This window comes from Conger conger, chromosome 6 (assembly GCF_963514075.1).
Source record: "Conger conger chromosome 6, fConCon1.1, whole genome shotgun sequence".
NCBI classification, from domain to species: domain Eukaryota; kingdom Metazoa; phylum Chordata; class Actinopteri; order Anguilliformes; family Congridae; genus Conger; species Conger conger.
In genome coordinates this window covers 57,251,391-57,269,555 of record NC_083765.1, presented here as the reverse complement: position 1 = coordinate 57,269,555, position 18,165 = coordinate 57,251,391, and the positions used below count along the sequence as shown (strand labels likewise).

Sequence of the window (18,165 nt, the reverse complement as noted above, 5' to 3'; positions counted from 1 at the left end):
TATTTGAAATGTCGCATGTCAGATGACTTCCTATTGATGTGAAGTTATGCGTGTACTGTCGGACTGTATAACAAGAAATGACCACATTTCACAATCAAAAGAATTGTGTTTTTATTATTATTTTTATTGCTGAATCATTACAAAAATGTGATTCATTCTTTGTAAAAAAACGTTTACACCATGTTCATGTTCACACCGCATTTTTAATAACACTTGCAGGAAGATGTTTAACATTTTTCAGAAATTTGAGCAAGCTTCAAAGCAACTCAAAACACGCTGAACAATGTGGCAAACGGACATTCCACTGCTGACGACTCATCTTGGGGAGGAATTCCTCAGTCTTCCCACTGTGATGAAGACAACATCAAGGCAGCTTTGTTTAATACAAAGATCTGTACTTGGCTCCGGCTTACACAAGATGAAATATCTTAATCTTCCTTGGCTTTTTTTTGTCCATAAATTAGTTTTGTGGATGTGATAGACAGTGTACGGCACTAGCTGATAAGTGCACTCCTACAGAGCTTTTTAATGACTTCATTCTCCATGGTGAAAACCACCTGTTATTTTGATACTCTTTACATGAGTTTTATTAATTCGCTTGTTCAGCTATTCCATACTTGTTGAGCTAAAAGGATTTGAAGAGGTGTATGTATGTGTGTGTGTGTGTGTGTGCGCACTTATGTGTGTGTGTGTGTGTGTGCACACATTTCCCCTATTCATCCATCTTTTCATTCTCCATTGCCTTTCAGTCTCAATTAAACCTGCAGGCTTCATTTTCTGTTCATCAGCATATATTGCTATGACACATTTGAATAAAGTACAGGGACATGCACATTAACAACGAACAGGATGTGGTTTAGTGCTTAACATATTATATTCATATTTATATCCAGTATATGGGAAATTATTATTTCACTCTGTCGAAATGTCATATCCATGAGATAACTGGGTTTGATTCGCGCTTGATTGTACGTGGCTCTGGATAACGGCTGTAGTGTAATGTGGTGAGTAGATGTACTGAATGGTTATTGAACACTCCCCAGCCTCCCATCAGCCCTGTCGCTCAGTGGAGTTCATGTGCAGCAGTGGCATGTGCATCAATGCAGGCTGGAGATGTGACGGGGAGTACGACTGTGATGACCAGTCCGATGAGAAGAACTGCAGTGAGTACAGTCACCTGTGTTTGTGTTTACTCCTGCGGCTGCGTGTGCGCGTGTCTAAAATGAGTTAATTCACGCGCTTTTTTATCGAAAGCACTTTAAAATTGATGCCCTTCATTCACCCATTCACACCAACCAGCTCGTCGGGAGCAATTGGGGGTTAGATCTTGCTCAGGGACGCTTCGACACATGGGGCGACATTGACTCGGGAGGTAAGAGCAGTCGTCTTGCAGTCGGAGGGTTGCCGGTATGATACTTCTCTGACTGTGTCGAGGTGTCCCTGAGCAAGATCTCCTAACCCCAAATACTCCTGACGAGCTGGTTGGGGCCTATGCATGGCAGCCAATTGCCGTTGGTGTGTGAGTGTGTGTATGATGGGAAGCATCAATTGTACAGCACTTTGGATAAATGCCAACCATTTATCTAAAGGGGGAACAAACTGGCAACTCAGACGGACCACTCTTACCTCCTGAGCCAATGTTGCCCAGTGTCAGTGGGAGTGTGTCTGTGTCCCTGTGTATGTGTGTGTCGTTGCGTGTACGGCCTCTCTCTCACACTGCTAAAAACTCTTGCAGCCACGTCCATGTGCACCACCGATCAGTTCCGCTGCGCGTCCGGGCGCTGCGTGCGGTTGTCATGGCGCTGTGACGGCGAGGACGACTGCTCGGACGGCAGCGATGAGGACAGCTGTGAGAAGACGGGTAAGTGCCGTCTCTGCGCTTCCCCCGAAACTCACCCCTCCAGCCTTCCCCCGGGGAGTCACAGTGTGGGGAACCGAGAGCATTCCCACCAGGCAGTAGCTTTTACTGTTCCTTGCCTGGATCCACGTGGGCCTTTAAAATGGATGTAAATTTAAGCCTGTGAAAGGAATTGGCAAAAACAACCCAGCTTTTTAAACGGTGACCGTTCCATTTAAGAAGGTCTTTTACATTTTTTATGTTACATTATGGTCTTTTGGCAGACGCTCTTATCCACAGCGACATACAATAAAGTGCAGAACCATAACCAGGGATAAGTGTGCTGAAAACCCTAGAGGAAAGTATGGCTCTAAGTGATAGTCATCACATAGAAAAAAAAAAAAAAAAAAACCTTTTTAGAATAATCCGATAAACTGACCAAGAAGTAGCAATAGAGCAATAGCACAGTTTTCAATTATAACTCTTAGAATAGTAAAATAATTATACATCAGTGCAATTGCAGCATACAGTATCCAACAAGGCTAATTGGCACGCTAACCCCCACCCTCTGCCCTCAGACGCATCGCCCTGCGCCCCTGACCAGTTCCTGTGTGGGAACGGCCGCTGCATCGGCCACAGGAAGGTGTGCAACGGAGCCAACGACTGCGGGGACGGCACGGACGAGCGGCCGCACCAGGAGTGCCGTGAGTGTCCCCAGCCTCTCACCCAGCCTCTCAGTGTCCTCAGCCTCTCAGTGTCCCCAGCCTCACAGTGTCCCCAGCCTCTCACCGAGCCTCTCACTCTCCCCAGCCTCTCACTGTCCCCAGCCTCTCACCCAGCCTCTCACTCTCCCCAGCCTCTCACTGTCCCCAGCCTCTCACCCAGCCTCTCACTGTCCCCAGCCTCTCACTGTCCCCAGCCTCTCACCCAGCCTCTCACTCTCCCCAGCCTCTCACTGTCCCCAGCCTCTCACCCAGCCTCTCACTCTCCCCAGCCTTTCAGTGTCCCCAGCCTCTCAGTGTCCCCAGCCTCTCACTGTCCCCAGCCTCTCACTGTCCCCAGCCTTTCAGTGTCCCCAGCCTCTCAGTGTCCCCAGCCTCTCACCGAGCCTCTCACTCTCCCCAGCCTCTCACCCAGCCTCTCAGTGTCCCCAGCCTCTCAGTGTCCCCAGCCTCTCACTGTCCCCAGCCTCTCTGTGTCCCCAGCCTCTCAGTGTCCCCAGCCTCTCAGTGTCCCCAGCCTCTCAGTGTCCCCAGCCTCTCGCTGTCTCCAGCCTCTCAGTGTCCCCAGCCTGTGTGTCCCCAACCTCTCGCTGTGTGATTGTGTGTGAATGTGTGTGTGCGCGCATGTGTGCGTGCATGTGCACGTGTGCATATTCTAAAGAACTACACTGCGCACAAATTATTTGGACTAATTTTCAGGGTGTCACATTCAAATTGGCAGATAACATAGCCTAGAGACTATTTACAGAATCGTCCATCAGTGTGAATGCTCCCACAGTTGTCTTTATAGCTACCGTTTGTAGTTATAGTTCTTGGTGTGGACAGAGCTTAGTATGGATTTTTGCTTTGCGGCCCCGTGTGTGTAGGGTTCTGTGTGAGTGTTTGCGTGCGATAGTTTTGCAGTCTTCGAGTGCGGTGAATGTAACTCGTCTTCGCTGTCGTGTCTCAGGTCCCAGGCTGAGTGAGGGGAGCTGTAACCTTAGCAACGGCGGCTGCAGTCACAAGTGTCACATGGCCCAGGGCCTGGTGCAGTGTTCCTGCCACACCGGCTACAGACTGACGGATGATGGGAAATCCTGTCAAGGTAGGAGCGGGAGCCTGCCAGTTACACAACTGTCTTCACCATATAAAAGCTAATTATAATATAAGATTAACTGCACAAACTTTCAATGCTGCCAGTGTAGTTGCTTGGGAAAGTAATGCGACAATTTCCTTAGTCCCACAAAGTCTTAGCTGAGCTGCGTTCACAGTGAGTGGTATTACTGGAATAATAAAATGGAGTTCCTAGCTTCTCATTTTTGCCTGTGGAATAGAATGGCTCATTTTGAAACTTTCCCTTGCATTATATCCTGCAGGTCACACATATTTTTTAGCTCCTGCCTAAATAACCATTTCTAGTTTTAGATGAATAGGGACAATAACTATCAGAATATAAAAAGACTATTATCCTGATATTTGCTATGATCAGGGAGGGGACCTTTTTGTATGTGTATCTGTCTCTAATTCACACCTTCCTATTGTCAATGCAAATTGAACAGATTGCTTGATTCACCTTCAAGGTTTGCTTTGTTTGCACACAAACATGACTGTATTGAGCTGCAGTATGTGATTCATAAAGAAATTAGGGATTTGGATGAACTTCCAAACTGGGAGAATATTTTAAAAAATCTGGAATTAAAGGGAAAACGTAAATGGCCTTCGTCATAATAGGATGTCATGATCCATGCCCCCCCCATTTCCTTCCTTCGCCCCATGGACCCACCCAGATGTGGACGAGTGTGCAGAGGAGGGCTACTGCAGTCAGGGCTGTACCAACACGGAGGGGGAGTTTCAGTGCTGGTGTGTGCAAGGCTACGAGCTGAGACCTGACAAGCGCAGCTGCAAGGCGTTGGGTAAGTCGCAACGAGTGTTCACACCCAGCTATTGTATGTTAAATGGTTTTATTTACACGCTCGTAGGGTAAAGTTTCTGTTCTCGGTATGTCGAGAGTGTCAGGAGGTGTCTGAGTTAAAGTTCAAGCGCCGGTCAAAGGCCAATCCAGCTTGGAGCTGGTAGGAGTTGCAATAAAAAAAGACAACATTCTTGTTCCGCTCGTATAGCTGCTCGACACTTGACTGCACTTACCGTAGGAATGGTTTTCCAGTAATAGGCTTATGTGTTTAACTGTTGCCGTTGTCCTTATTATCCACGTAAAGTAATCTGGATTAGGGCATTTACTAAATGCATCAATGGTAACAAAATACCCCCGCTGAAGTTTGTCTGAAACCAGTTTTTCAAATGCTGCTTCAGTAAAATTATGAACTTTTCATTTGTTTTCGAGCTTTGATTTGTGCTGAATCCATATTAATGTATTACACATGAATTGGCTCCAACTTTGCATTGGAAGTGAAAAAGCCCCATTGGGCTTGTTAAATGGTCTCTCTCTCTTTGTTTCTCACCTCTCATTTTTTGTCTGGGAACAGGTCCAGAGCCCGTCCTGCTCTTCGCCAACCGTATCGACATCCGCCAGGTCCTGCCTCACCGCTCCGAGTACACTCTCCTGCTCAACAATCTGGAGAACGCCATCGCGCTGGACTTCCACCACAGCAAAGAGCTGGTGTTCTGGTCCGACGTTACTCTGGACCGCATCATGAAGGCCAACCTCAACGGCAGCAATGTAGAGGAGGTGGTGTCGACCGGCTTGGAGAGCCCAGGTACTGGCAAACCAACGTAAAACGTTCTCACAGCATTGCTGTGACGTCGCAGCAATGCTGAGCCATGCTAGTCATGGAGTATGTTGCATGAAAGCTGAGGTATTATCAGGCACATCCAACAGTCCTTGTTCTGAATTTACTCTTCCACAAAGATGAGCAGGTTCATGAGTGATTTGACCCACGCAATAAAATAGCAACTCATTGCTATTACTGTACCTACTATGCATTTTAAAGACATGGAAAAAAGATTTGCGAATGGTTTGTACTTGTTTATTTGCAGATGGCTCAATGTTTTTTTCCTGCCAGCAGGACTGTATCTATGTGAGGCGCTGAAATGTTACAGTTTTCAAACTCCAGTGCCAAATCAAAATTGGTCCCAAGTGCACATTTTTGTTAGATGAATAGCATTAAAAAAACCCTGAATATTGCACTTAGCTATTTGCCAAGTAGTAAATGTGTAGAACATGAATCATGCAGTACAAATAGTAGTATATATCATTTAATTATTTTCTGTAGTATGTTATAGAATATGATAATTTCTCAGACCTTTCCTGAAATTAATCATGACCTTCAGTTGCAGGAAAAAAGTATGCAATATTTACAGTGTTTCAAATGAACCTCAAACCACCATGCTGCTGCCAGATATGCAGTAGATATGAAAACAATTGTTTATTCTGAATATCTGGCAGCAGCACGGTTGTTTGAGGCTCATTTCATACCTTGGACCCTTGATGACTTAAAGCCATTTAGCCAACAAATGTGTTACATACTGTATCAGCATTTCAACCCTAATTTGGCACACCTACCTCTATTTAGCAACAAGACCTCTAGCTGTTGAATGAGGTGTGCTTTGTTAGGGTTGGAGTGAAAACTTTCAGGACAGTAAATCTCCAGGAACATGGCTGGGGACTACTGCTTCTAGGACCAGGGTTGCCTAACTCTGCCGTAAACTATGGGAATGAAAGTGTCTTCAGGTTTAAGCTGTTAAAGCCTCAGTCTGAAGTGTTAAGCCTCTGGATGAATACACCTCCCCAGGCGGATTAGCCATCGACTGGATCCACGACAAGCTGTACTGGACGGACTCGGGGACGTCGCGCATCGAGGTGGCCAACCTGGACGGCACCCACAGGAAGGTGCTGCTCTGGCAGAGCATGGAGAAGCCCCGCGCCATCGCCCTGCACCCCATCGAGGGGTACGAGTTTACCCGTCTGTCCTGGTCAGGAGGACAGAATCTCTGAAACCAAGATTTCTTTAATTTGATAAAGAACAGCACATTGTACATACCTGTTTATAGAATCCTGTTAGTGTTTTTTTCGTCGGATGTATAATGTGACGGTATCCATTGCTTATAGATCTTTATTTTTATGATTCAAAGGTAAAATGGAGAATGAACAAATCGAGACCTGAGAATGATAAGTTTCTAACTGGCATTTTTTAGAAAAATGGGCACTGTTTGAAATTTAAATGCTTGTATCTGCTTGGAGCCCATTCACAGTATAACGTCAGTGAGACAAGTACATTGTATTTTCAATGTTGTGCAAACCTCTTCACTATTTTCAGGAAGATCTACTGGACAGATTGGGGTACCACCCCTCGCATTGAATATGCCAACATGGATGGGTCGAATCGACGCATCATCGCCGACACCAACCTCTTCTGGCCTAATGGGCTCACCATCGACTACGCCGGCCACCGGATATACTGGGTGGACGCCAAGCACCATGTGATCGAGCGGTCAGACCTGGACGGCCAGAATAGGAAGGCGGTCATAAGCCAAGGTGGGGTCCCTCCCAGCGAACTTCATACACGGGAAAGAGACCTCGAGACTGGCCTTCAGAGTCAAACCAAACGGACCCCGTGAATTTGAATACTTTGGGCTTTGCCGTGGACCTCTGAAGTTATGATATAATACTTTGGAACATTTGATTTACAGCCTCCTACATTAAAGCTAAGAGGACATTTAATTTCCTTGAGCCAAGATGGCTGGCATTGAGCTTTACTCTGTACTTCTTCAGAGTGATCATTGAAGTTCACCGGTATTGAGTCACAGTGACATATAAATTGACTAAGGAATGCGAAGCAGAGATCAATGCCATATCCCCAATAAATGCTAAATGGGCAGCCCTTTGTAAATTGACTCGTAAAATCATGGTCAGAAAAACGGGCAGTTGCTTTCCTCCCAAGTTTGCAGTGCACTTAGTTCATACCAAATAAAGCTAACCTGTTTTTTGGCTGGCGAAGCGCAGAAGCCACTCTGGCGTGAAAATCTTCTTGAGTTGTTTACAGGGACATTAAACCATCCTTGGGCTACCAGATCAGAGCCTTGTTCACGAGAGAGAATTCAGACTCCACATAAATTATATGGGGCGAAAGAAACAGAGAAATGGTGGGGTGGCTTTGTGTCCTTTAGCAATGCTGGGCTTGATTGAGGTTCTGTTGGTAGGAGCTGTCTCAAGCTTGGCAATACGAATGCAGGTACCCTGACTATCTCTGAATTGCCCAACCAAAACCACTGCAATGCAGTGTTGTCAAAAAACATGGGCTAGCCAGGGACTTTTCCACGTTCGTGGGAGTGTGGCTAAAGGCTGGCTCTGCGAGAAAATCCTTTAATGATGTGTATTGTGAGGATAAGAGTTGGTAATGAGGTTCTGCTCAGAAGAGCAGTTCCCACTCAACCCTACTGTTTGCTCAAACAACAGGCCGAACAAATGAGACGTGTGCTCCGGGCCCTTAGCCGTGACAGAAGCTGGACGGCTGCCAGCACGTCTGCGTTTGATGTGGTTCGGGTTTTTGGTGGTGTTGAGGGGGGGGACATACTGATCTTGGCTCACACCTGTGCACCTGCGTATTGTGGTTTTTTTTGTTTTGTTGGTTTCTTTGGAGGGGGTGAGGGGGTGGTGGGGGGTCGTGCGTGATACCAGGACTCGCAGAGAAAGGACACGTGCGAGAGGCTCCGGGGAGCGCTATGTGGACAGAAGCATCCGTAGGAAAAATCTCTCCGTGCTGCAGCTGTCATTCCAGCCGTCGCGGGGCCAAGGGGGAGAGGGGTGCTGGCATTCCTCGCGTGCGCTCGAATAATTGTTGGAAAAAAAGTTAAAAATAACTGACTTTTGTACTGCAGCCAGTTGCATGATATGGGCGTTGGGTTATGGGCTCAATTGAGTTATATATTATCACCTATAAAAGTGCTGAAAATTTAGCATTAATCTCAAAAAAGGAGTTGTTCACAAATTCTCCAACAAACAGCTTTCCGTTGACATGGCCAAAAGCTGATCCCTTCAGCTGGTCGTGAAGTAAGCATTTACAGTGAGTATAACTGGTTCATTCCTGTACCCCCGCGTCTGAAAGCCCAATTTTTTTATTTTATATACTTGCAAACTAAGGGAGTTAACTTGTTTTATTAAAAAGGCCATTGTCATAGAGCATTTCAGTGCTGTTATACAAAGCAGAAATGTACCTTACTTATTTATTTATTTTTATTTTTGTTTTCAAAGGTTTTGCTGGCATACACAGGCAAAACCTGACTGCTAGACAGCTTTTCACTGTGATATTGAGACGAGTGCTCTGTGCTCCCGGGGGGGGGGGGGGTGTTGACAGGCGAACATGGACAGCCAGGCAGACAGACAGACAGACTGACAGTGACAGACAAACAGAGACGGGGAGACAGAGGGAGAAACATTTTCCATGCACCCTCTGTGAATGCAGTTTATTCCTCATACAACACGACTGGAATATCACTCCTAGGCCATTCTGTTGTCTCTCCTGCTCAGTAGCTTTTCCCCTTTGCAGTAAAATTTCATATTTTTTATTTCATTCCTTTGCCAGAATTTAATGCCAGCATTCCTGAGTGGCTCAGACAATTTATACACTGTGAATTGTAGTGCAGCCGTATTGGTTTAAAGAAGACTGTGATTTTTATGCTGTCAGGATTGCTTATTTAGCCTTCCCGTTAAAAAAAGCAGCTCAATATACACACTTCAACGGAGCTAATCAATAAATAATGGAATAATGTTTGAGTACCAGTTTGGAGGGTTTCCACAGGAATCTCTAGTCTCTACTGCAATAAATCTATTGCACTTAGCAAAGTCCGAATAATTAGAAACAGCCCAATTCAAAGCAGCCCCAATTAAGAGAAAACGGGGTGATGTTCTAACATCTGCCAAATTCTTAGTGGGAGGAGAACTTTAGACATAACAGGGTAATATCGGTCAAAACTGGAACCTGAATAATTATTTTGCCATTACGCTGTGGTTTTTAAGGTTGCGGTGTTATTTCTTCAGTTCCCTCACTAATGTTTCCACTCTTGTGGTTTTTGTATTTTTAGAAAACTATTATAACGGAATGGGAGAAGCATAATACTGTATCTCCAGTAGTGTGCTTATGAGACTGTGCTTATGAGACTGTTCTCAAAATAATAACATGTTTTTATTTATTTTTATTTTGTTTATAGCTGGCAAGCACTGAGATCTGTCACGGGCATTCTGTGCAATGAGGGTAGATAAAAATAAAAAAAAAGACTCAGTTTTCAGTTTGTCTTTTGCTTCAGCCAGCACTCTGGCCACACAGCTTTTTGTATTTTAATATAATACACATTTCTTATCAATATGATCTATATTATCTATATTTTGCAGGCTTGCCCCATCCCTTCGCCATCACCGTGTTTGAGGACAGTTTGTACTGGACCGACTGGCACACCAAGAGCATCAACAGCGCCAACAAGTTCACAGGGAAAAACCAGGAGGTCATCCGCAACAAGCTGCACTTCCCCATGGACATCCACACCCTGCACCCGCAGAGGCAGCCCGCAGGTCAGCAGGGGGCGCTAGTGGCCTTTTTCCTCTAAGGGCCTGTTTATAGTCTGACAGAGTGTCGCTCGACTGAAATTGCAGAATGTTTGTGAAAATTATATCACCCGACGTAGACTATGGTCGTTGTCCTTAGCAAATGACCATACATGTATACTCTGTCATTGGACTATAAACTGTCCACTCAGTTTTCCCATCAGCAGGACTGAATCTCCATCATTGTTGTTTTTGTCGTTCTTTCAGGGGGGCAGAACCGCTGTGGGGACAACAATGGGGGCTGCAGCCACCTCTGTCTGCCTAGCAACATGACCTACACCTGTACCTGCCCCACAGGTTTCAAAAAGGTCGACAGCCACAACTGCGCTGAGAGTGAGTACAGCAGACTGTAAATCGCACACTGTGTACTTGATTTTGAGTAATTTAGGATGCAGGGTAATTTTTCCACTTGCATTCTTACTTCATACTGCCCCCTAAAAAGTCTAACAGAAGTACCTCGCCTGAATATTGAACTTAACAGCCCATGAGCCACTATATACTGTGCTGCACTGCCATAAGATCAGTTTCTTTAGCAGAAGTGAAGTATACAGTAATATGACTTCAAGTGGTACTGCATGTCTCTGATTAATTTTTCATTACGTTTCCACATTAAGTTTCACCCATTTTTCTGTATTGCCTGTTGAAAGCAATATAGCCTTCTGGCTTCAACACTAGCTTTTAACACTGCAATGTTGTGTCATCACGTCATGGGTTTGCTGTAGTGACTTTACTGTAGAAGAAAGCTTTGCTGTGTGTGTCTGTGGTGACCTGTTGTTAAACCTAGAAGACTGACAAGAGACCTTTGGTCTTTGATCAGGTCTTGACAAGTTCCTGCTTTTTGCCCGAAGGACGGACATCCGTCGGATCAGCTTCGACACCGAGGACAGGTCGGACGACGTCATCCCGCTGGCGGACGTGCGCAACGCAGTGGCGCTGGACTGGGACGCCCAGGAGGAATGCATCTACTGGACCGACGTCACCACAGACTCCATTAACCGAGCCAAGTGGGACGGCTCCCAACAGGAGGTCAGTGCCATCGGAGCTGGAGACGCCAAGGAAACTTCCACTCAACTTCAATTACTCCCGTTTTACTCTGTGCCTTTCCATCTAGAATAACCTGTCAAAAATCCTTTTACACCTTTCTAAAATAAATATTGCCACCTACTGGTGTCTATTAATGTAGCAAGGTATGTTGTACAGATGGGAAGGAGAGATTAACAGGGACTGTCCAACTTTTGTTTTCATTGGCATTTGACATGGTTTTTAATCATCTTAATTTCTCCTACTTTGTTCCTTTCAGACGGTTGTTGACACCAGTCTGGAGAGCCCAGCTGGTCTTGCTATTGACTGGCTGACGAATAAGCTGTACTGGACAGATGCTGGTAACACTTTCTTTTATAAGTGAAGATTAATGTTGGCATACAGTTTTGTTCAGTTTTTTTCAAAGCAAATGCATGCTGTTGTAGTTTTAACCCTTCTCACACTGTGAATTTTAACACCAATTTTCAATCTTGAAAATGGCAGATTTGGAGTTTCTTTCTTTCGTGGTACTGCAGTTGGTTGCCTTTATTTGTTTAAATAACTAAATTGCTGTTATTAAATGCACCACCATATGAACCTCAAACACTCTTGGTCACTTAATACATTGTGTTACAAATCCAGTTCTTTTCAATTCATTGTGTGTACCCAATGATATATAGGTTCATGTGATGAATTTCAGTGATTACCCTTCAAGTTCCACACCCTGTATGTACCAGATCAGATCTGTAGTGTGTACTGAATGCGTATGACCTCTGTTTTCCCAGAATGCACCTAACGTTCTGCTCCCTGTCCCCCTGTGCCTCTATCTGTCCGTCTGTCCCCTCAGGGACGGATCGTATCGAGGTCTCCAACACCGACGGCAGCATGCGCACTGTGCTGATCTGGGAGAACCTGGACCGACCCCGGGATATAGTGGTGGATCCAATTGGACGGTGAGTGTCCTGCATTGAGAGGCTCTCCAGATCAGGCTGGGAGATGTTTTCAGACTGGATGTCTGGATGTCAAGTGAAAAGGAACAGGTTTGCCAGTCTTGATGTGGGTATGGGGAACCAGCACACTGATCTGTTTGCATTTACATCCTCAGGTACATGTACTGGACAGACTGGGGTGCCAGCCCTAAGATCGAGAGAGCTGGAATGGACGCCTCTGACCGAATGGTCATCATCTCCTTCAACCTGACCTGGCCCAATGGACTGGCCATTGACTACCAGACCGAGAGATTGTACTGGGCTGATGCTGGTATGAAGACCATCGAGTACGGGAACTTCGACGGCTCCGAAAGACAGGTAGCGTGCAGTAGAACGGTTGCGAATGCTACAGGGCACAACAGGATTTGTGTGCAAACTTGCTTTAAAGTTCCTTTTTTTTTTTTTCATAGAGAAGGAGGTATTCACTCTTTGAGAAAATGTGGGAATCTGTGGAATTTGTGGCTCAGGTCATATTTGGCAGGTTCCCAAACTTTCTGACTCTTAAGACTTGAACAATCAATACATTTTCTGTGACCCAACCCTCATAAAAAAATAGCCTTGCATATGTTCAGATATGGAAGTCATACAGTTTTTAAATAAAGGTAATCTGCTCTCTCCTATGTAGTGACTACTGAAGTTAGATTACTGCCATTGTCTAAGGAAAGGGGAATTCCACGTATCTTACAGTGTGACTCATCTCAATCCCTCTCATGTCTCACCTGTGGGCCTCTACCCACAGTTTAGAAATCAGTAATATGCACCATGAAATAGTTTTCATGCCTTCTGGCTAAAGGCATGGTACTGAATGTACAACACAACCCCCCTAGATTATATTACACCACAGATTCCACACGTTCACACTGGATTAGGAAAGTCTGCCTTTAGATTTAATGCACCACACACTTTGAATGTTTTACAGAAGTCTGGGTGTGCTGGTATTGCTGAGACATTTTTAGCGATTTTATTGTGGATACATGTAATTGTTTTTAAGGTCTGCTGTGTTTTAGCTTCCTTCTGTGCGTTTCCTTTTTTATACCATTGTTTATTATTATGAATATTTTAGGTAGTTGTAATTTTATTGCCGTTTTATGATGTTCTTTTTTTCCCCTTTGCAAAGGGCACACTTGCGAAAGAGACCTTGGTCTAAAGTCTATCCTCTGTATAAGTTAAGGTTAATAATGAATCTAGCCAACAACACCAATAACAACACTGCATTTGCTACTATAAACGGCTACAGTGTAAACAAAGAAGGGGCCTTCTGTCCTGACCGGGACCTTTTCGTAATGGAGTCATTCTTTCGACACGCCTCTACATATTTGCGTATTCTCATAGGTATTGATAGGCACTCAGCTGCCCCACCCGTTTGGCCTGACGCTCCATGAGGACCGGATCTACTGGACGGATTGGCAGTCCAAGAGCATCCAGAGTGCGGACAAGCTGACGGGCCTGGGCCGGGTCACGCTGGCCGAGAACCTGGAGAACCTGATGGACATCCACATGTTCCACAGACACCGCTCGGCAGGTGAGGGGGGTGGCTGGGACCGTAGGTTCATACGGCGGGGCAGCCTGTAGTCTAGAGGCTAAGGTAATTGACTGGGACCTGGAAGGTTGATGGTTCAAGCCTTGGTTTTGCCAGGATAAGATCTGCACTTAATTGCTCCCCGGGTGCCGTACGGTGGCTGCCCACCGCTCCTGAGTAACTAAGATGGGTCAAATGCAGAGGACAAATGAACCCACAGGGTTTATAAGAGTATATGAGAACTTCTTCATCTACTGTACAGTCTTGTGTAATAATTCAGACGACTACTCTACAGTCTGAATTAATAAACCATCCATTGATTCACAAGTTTTCAGCCTGCAGGTCTTTGCTATGGCTGGCTATTTGTAGTGGGTCTCATGGATTCAGAGATTTTTTGCAGACTTTTCTTTTTTTTGCAGTTCTGCAACTTTCTCCATGTTTTGCCATGTCTGCGATTTCCCCCCGTTTTTGCAGTTTTTTGCTTTTTTTTTTTTTCCCAGTTTTGTCAACCGTCAACCATAATATAGTAGCCTGCAGTGTGAATTGTATAAACCTAAGCATTTTAACAATATTAGCGAATGCCTGGAGAAACAAAGTGCGATAATGACTGTCAGTTGTTGGAATCGGATGTTTGACCACCTGTCAACAGTGTTCATGATGAGCGCTCCTTCCCCCGTTACCTTCCTGTCTCCCCTGTTACGGTAACATTGTCAGCTCCAACAGGCATCCATCAACTCAAACCACACAATGGACAAAATGTCGCCACAAAACAACTTTAAACAAATTAAAACAGACTCACGGTAGCCATGTATTATCATTTCAGTAATGCATTTTGGGTGTCTGTTAAAGGCAAAAAAGCATGCTTATTCTTTCCTTGATGGACCAGAGCAAATAAATCAGGGTCTACCCAAACTGTGGGTCGGGGCCTCCTGTTAGGTCTCTCGATTTCAGAATGGGGTCACCCGAAAATCGTTTAAAAGTTAAAATGTCATTTTTGTGTCTTAAAAAATATGTGAATGTAGGCCACTACATTTTTAACATTACAACAACCCAGCTATGATAAAGCAATGTGGCAGGAGAGGTTGTGGTATATTTCTAGTACAGTCTTGCCTAAGGGGTGTTGGGGTTGTGTAAGTTTGTGAACACTCATTTGGGGTCACATCAAAAACTTTGCAAACCCCTGATTAAATAAATGGGTCTATCAATGGCATGTTACTCATATTTTCTTTCTAGCAGTAACTGCCCACTGATTTATTTTTTGTGAGTTCAAAGCGCTTCTTTCTGTTGCCACAGTTTTGCATGTTCTTTCAATCGTTTCCCACTACTCTGCATAAGACTATTAATTAGCAATGTTTTTTTTAAATACTCTGTCATTTGTACTTTTTTTCCCACCAACAACCTGTCGTGACTGTTCTGGGACTTTAGCCAATATTTTCTGTGACAAACACCCAACCTTAGTCATCACTTTAATCAGTGCATCAAAAAAGTGTCCATTATTGCACACTACAACAATCTACCACTCATCACTGTAATTACTATCTTTATTAGAAGTGTCTCATCTTGATCATCTCATGCTGTTTGTCTACACCTCATAAGTCTGGTCCTGGAAAGCCACAGGGTGTGCTGGTTTTGTTGTTACTCAGCACTTAATTGATCAATTAAAGCTACACAGTTAAGTCACCTCACCTAGTTTCTTGGGGCTGATATTAAGGTGAAAACAAAAACCAGCACACCCTGTGGCTCTCCAGGACCAGGAGTGAGGACCACTGACCAAGATATTCTCAAATATACAGTATATTCCTCCACCATAGTTGGATTCTGTTGTTCCTGAGGTGACTAAATATGGATCGTCAGGATCATACTTCAGTTGACAAAACCGAATCGGATATCCCATCTCTCCCCCCCCTGCAGTCCAGACCCCGTGCCAAGCCGACAACGGGGGATGTAGCCACCTCTGTCTGCTGGCCCCTCTCCCCAAGGGCTTCAGCTGCTCCTGTCCCACCGGGATCAACCTCCAGGCGGACGGCAGGACCTGCTCAGAAGGTGAAGAGAGCATCCCCCTCCTTTCCACCCCTCCTCCCCTGGTGCCCCACAGACTCCTCAAAGAACAGAGCTCCTCTTTGAAATCCGAACCCCCTCTTTCCGCCTCTAAACCCCGGGGATGAAACGGCCTCCCCCAGGACCGTTTTTACACCCTGCACCTGTCAGTCCTAGCCAATGACCTCATCCAGTGTTAACTCTCACCATCAGGGCTACACACGTTAGCTGTTCTTCGGTTCTGTGTGTCATGCACTTGAGTGGCCTCTTTTGCGTGGTTGTTTGGCTATGGGACATGAGGTTATAGCTTGTGTGTGCATTTAAAGTGACAATTCATTCAAAATCAATGCTTTTCTTTTTTCCAGCATATGAAATGATTGACATATTTAGAATTTCAATATGACATATTTACTATATATACAAAGAAGAAATTTTAGCAAATTCACTGTTTACACAAACAGCAAATCCACCAGTGGCTAGTACTGTTTGTGATGATTTCCAAAATACATTGGAGTCTATGAGCATTCAGAAAATGCCTCAAAGTCCATGCAAAAATTACCTACCAGTAACTTCTAACCGAATCACTCAGCCATGCAATTATTTTTGAAGTTTAACATGTGTTTAATATCAGATGATACTTTAATAGTAGCTTAGAAAAGTATGCTTAAAACTTAAAAGTCACATTTCCACAACTCTTATTATTCCTAGCTTTCTGGAAACTGTATGCTTCTCTCTGCCAAAATATTCATAATAATCTAATATGTCAGTACAACATATTTAACTTACAAATGAACCGCATGGCTGAGGGATTTGATTAGAAGTTACTGGAAAATAATTTTGGCATAACTTGTACCTTGTAAAATCTCTTAAGTAGTTGCGTTGTAGAAAGCTTACATGTGAGCTCATGATTATGGTTGGATTCTCTGAGATGTGTTGAAAGTTGGGTTTTGCATCAGTCAAGACATACAAGTGTTATTCGCTTAATTATATAGTTCTCCTCCATCTGCATTACTCTCCTAATTTTCTTTGAAGGAATGAACAGCTTCCTGGTTTTTGCTCGGAGGACAGACATTCGCATGGTCTCCCTGGACATTCCTTACTTCGCTGATGTTGTGCTGGCGGTCAACGGATCCATGAAAAACACTATTGCCATTGGCGTAGACTCAAAAGAGGGTAAAAAATTAGACCATGACACACTCCCTTCCCAGCTATGATTTTGATACAAGTGACAAATGTTATCACACTCAGAAATGATAACTTAAAATGACATACTGCTGGTTTTCAGGTCAACTACTCCAAATGAAGTGCTGAATCATTTTGGAGAACAGAATCTACTGATAATTGTGCAGCAACATACAAAAAAATTTAGTTGCTAATTTTCCAAATGTTCCTCCTGCAGGAAAAGTGTACTGGTCAGATAGTACACTGAAGCGAATCAGCCGAGCCTACATAAATGGCACGGAATATGAAGAGGTCATTTCAACTGGTAAGAGAAAATTTGACAAAAAAAACAAAACATACTGAATTATGGCTCACAATACATTTTCCTTTCAGCAGATTAATAGCTAGATTCCATATATAATTGATGTATTATTCCTTTAAAAATGTGTGGTTTGTGTATTTTGTAGAAAATGAAACCGTATTTGGGTTGGCCTGTTCTGGAACCTCTTGGGGCGGTTAAACCCTCCTGTCTTTCTCAGGGTTGATGACCACAGACGGTTTGGCAGTGGACTCTGTGGGCCGGAAAATCTATTGGACCGACACCGGCACCAACCGCATCGAGGTGGCCAATCTGAATGGGTCCATGAGAAAAGTTCTGATCTGGCAGCACCTGGACAGCCCCCGGGCTATAGCTCTTTATCATGAGATGGGGTATGCAAAACTGCTCATTTGAGAATAAACGAAGTATACACTCTATGTACCTCCTTTCTAATGTTATCTACTTGTCTGCTAGAGTTTTGAGGATTACACACACTGTTCCCTGGCAGGTATATGTACTGGACCGACTGGGGAGAGAATGCCAAGCTGGAGCGAGCCACTATGGATGGGACGGACCGGCTCGTTCTCATAAGTAGCAACCTGGGCTGGCCTAACGGCTTGGCTGTTGACAAGGATGGGTCCAAACTGCTCTGGGCTGATGCTCACACAGAGGTTAGTGGACCAACTGAATTAAACTCTCACAATAAATACACATGCACACACCCACAAACACACACATACACACATACATGCACACACATACACACACAAACGCGCATCACTTCACATGTACTTTACAGCCACACGCATACACTCACGCACACACGCACATGCATCACTTCATGTGCTTCACACATACACACACACACACACACACGCACACTCACGCTCAACAACAACAATGTTCTTTAAATAAATGTATTAAGGATTATTTCAGCGTGGAAACATCACGTTTCTTTATTTGACCTAAAGAATCCACGGGAATGGGTCAGAGCGGAGCCCGAGTTAGCGTTTGTGCCACTTCTGTC

General features: G+C 44.6%; 1 protein-coding gene across 1 annotated transcript in view; it reads left to right on the top strand.

The window, feature by feature from the left end:
- The window catches only part of LOC133130307 (low-density lipoprotein receptor-related protein 4-like), a 94,586-nt gene that overhangs the window by 64,679 nt on the left and 11,742 nt on the right, over positions 1–18,165 (top strand). The window contains exons 7-26 of the mRNA XM_061244784.1: positions 1,044–1,163; positions 1,736–1,861; positions 2,416–2,541; positions 3,509–3,643; positions 4,326–4,451; positions 5,022–5,252; positions 6,288–6,444; positions 6,813–7,030; positions 9,884–10,060; positions 10,301–10,426; positions 10,911–11,119; positions 11,394–11,475; positions 11,961–12,066; positions 12,219–12,420; positions 13,435–13,624; positions 15,533–15,664; positions 16,691–16,831; positions 17,058–17,144; positions 17,359–17,530; positions 17,647–17,809. Of these exons, the coding sequence (XP_061100768.1) occupies positions 1,044–1,163; positions 1,736–1,861; positions 2,416–2,541; positions 3,509–3,643; positions 4,326–4,451; positions 5,022–5,252; positions 6,288–6,444; positions 6,813–7,030; positions 9,884–10,060; positions 10,301–10,426; positions 10,911–11,119; positions 11,394–11,475; positions 11,961–12,066; positions 12,219–12,420; positions 13,435–13,624; positions 15,533–15,664; positions 16,691–16,831; positions 17,058–17,144; positions 17,359–17,530; positions 17,647–17,809 (3,026 nt within the window). The remainder of the gene's footprint in view (positions 1–1,043; positions 1,164–1,735; positions 1,862–2,415; positions 2,542–3,508; positions 3,644–4,325; positions 4,452–5,021; positions 5,253–6,287; positions 6,445–6,812; positions 7,031–9,883; positions 10,061–10,300; positions 10,427–10,910; positions 11,120–11,393; positions 11,476–11,960; positions 12,067–12,218; positions 12,421–13,434; positions 13,625–15,532; positions 15,665–16,690; positions 16,832–17,057; positions 17,145–17,358; positions 17,531–17,646; positions 17,810–18,165) is intronic.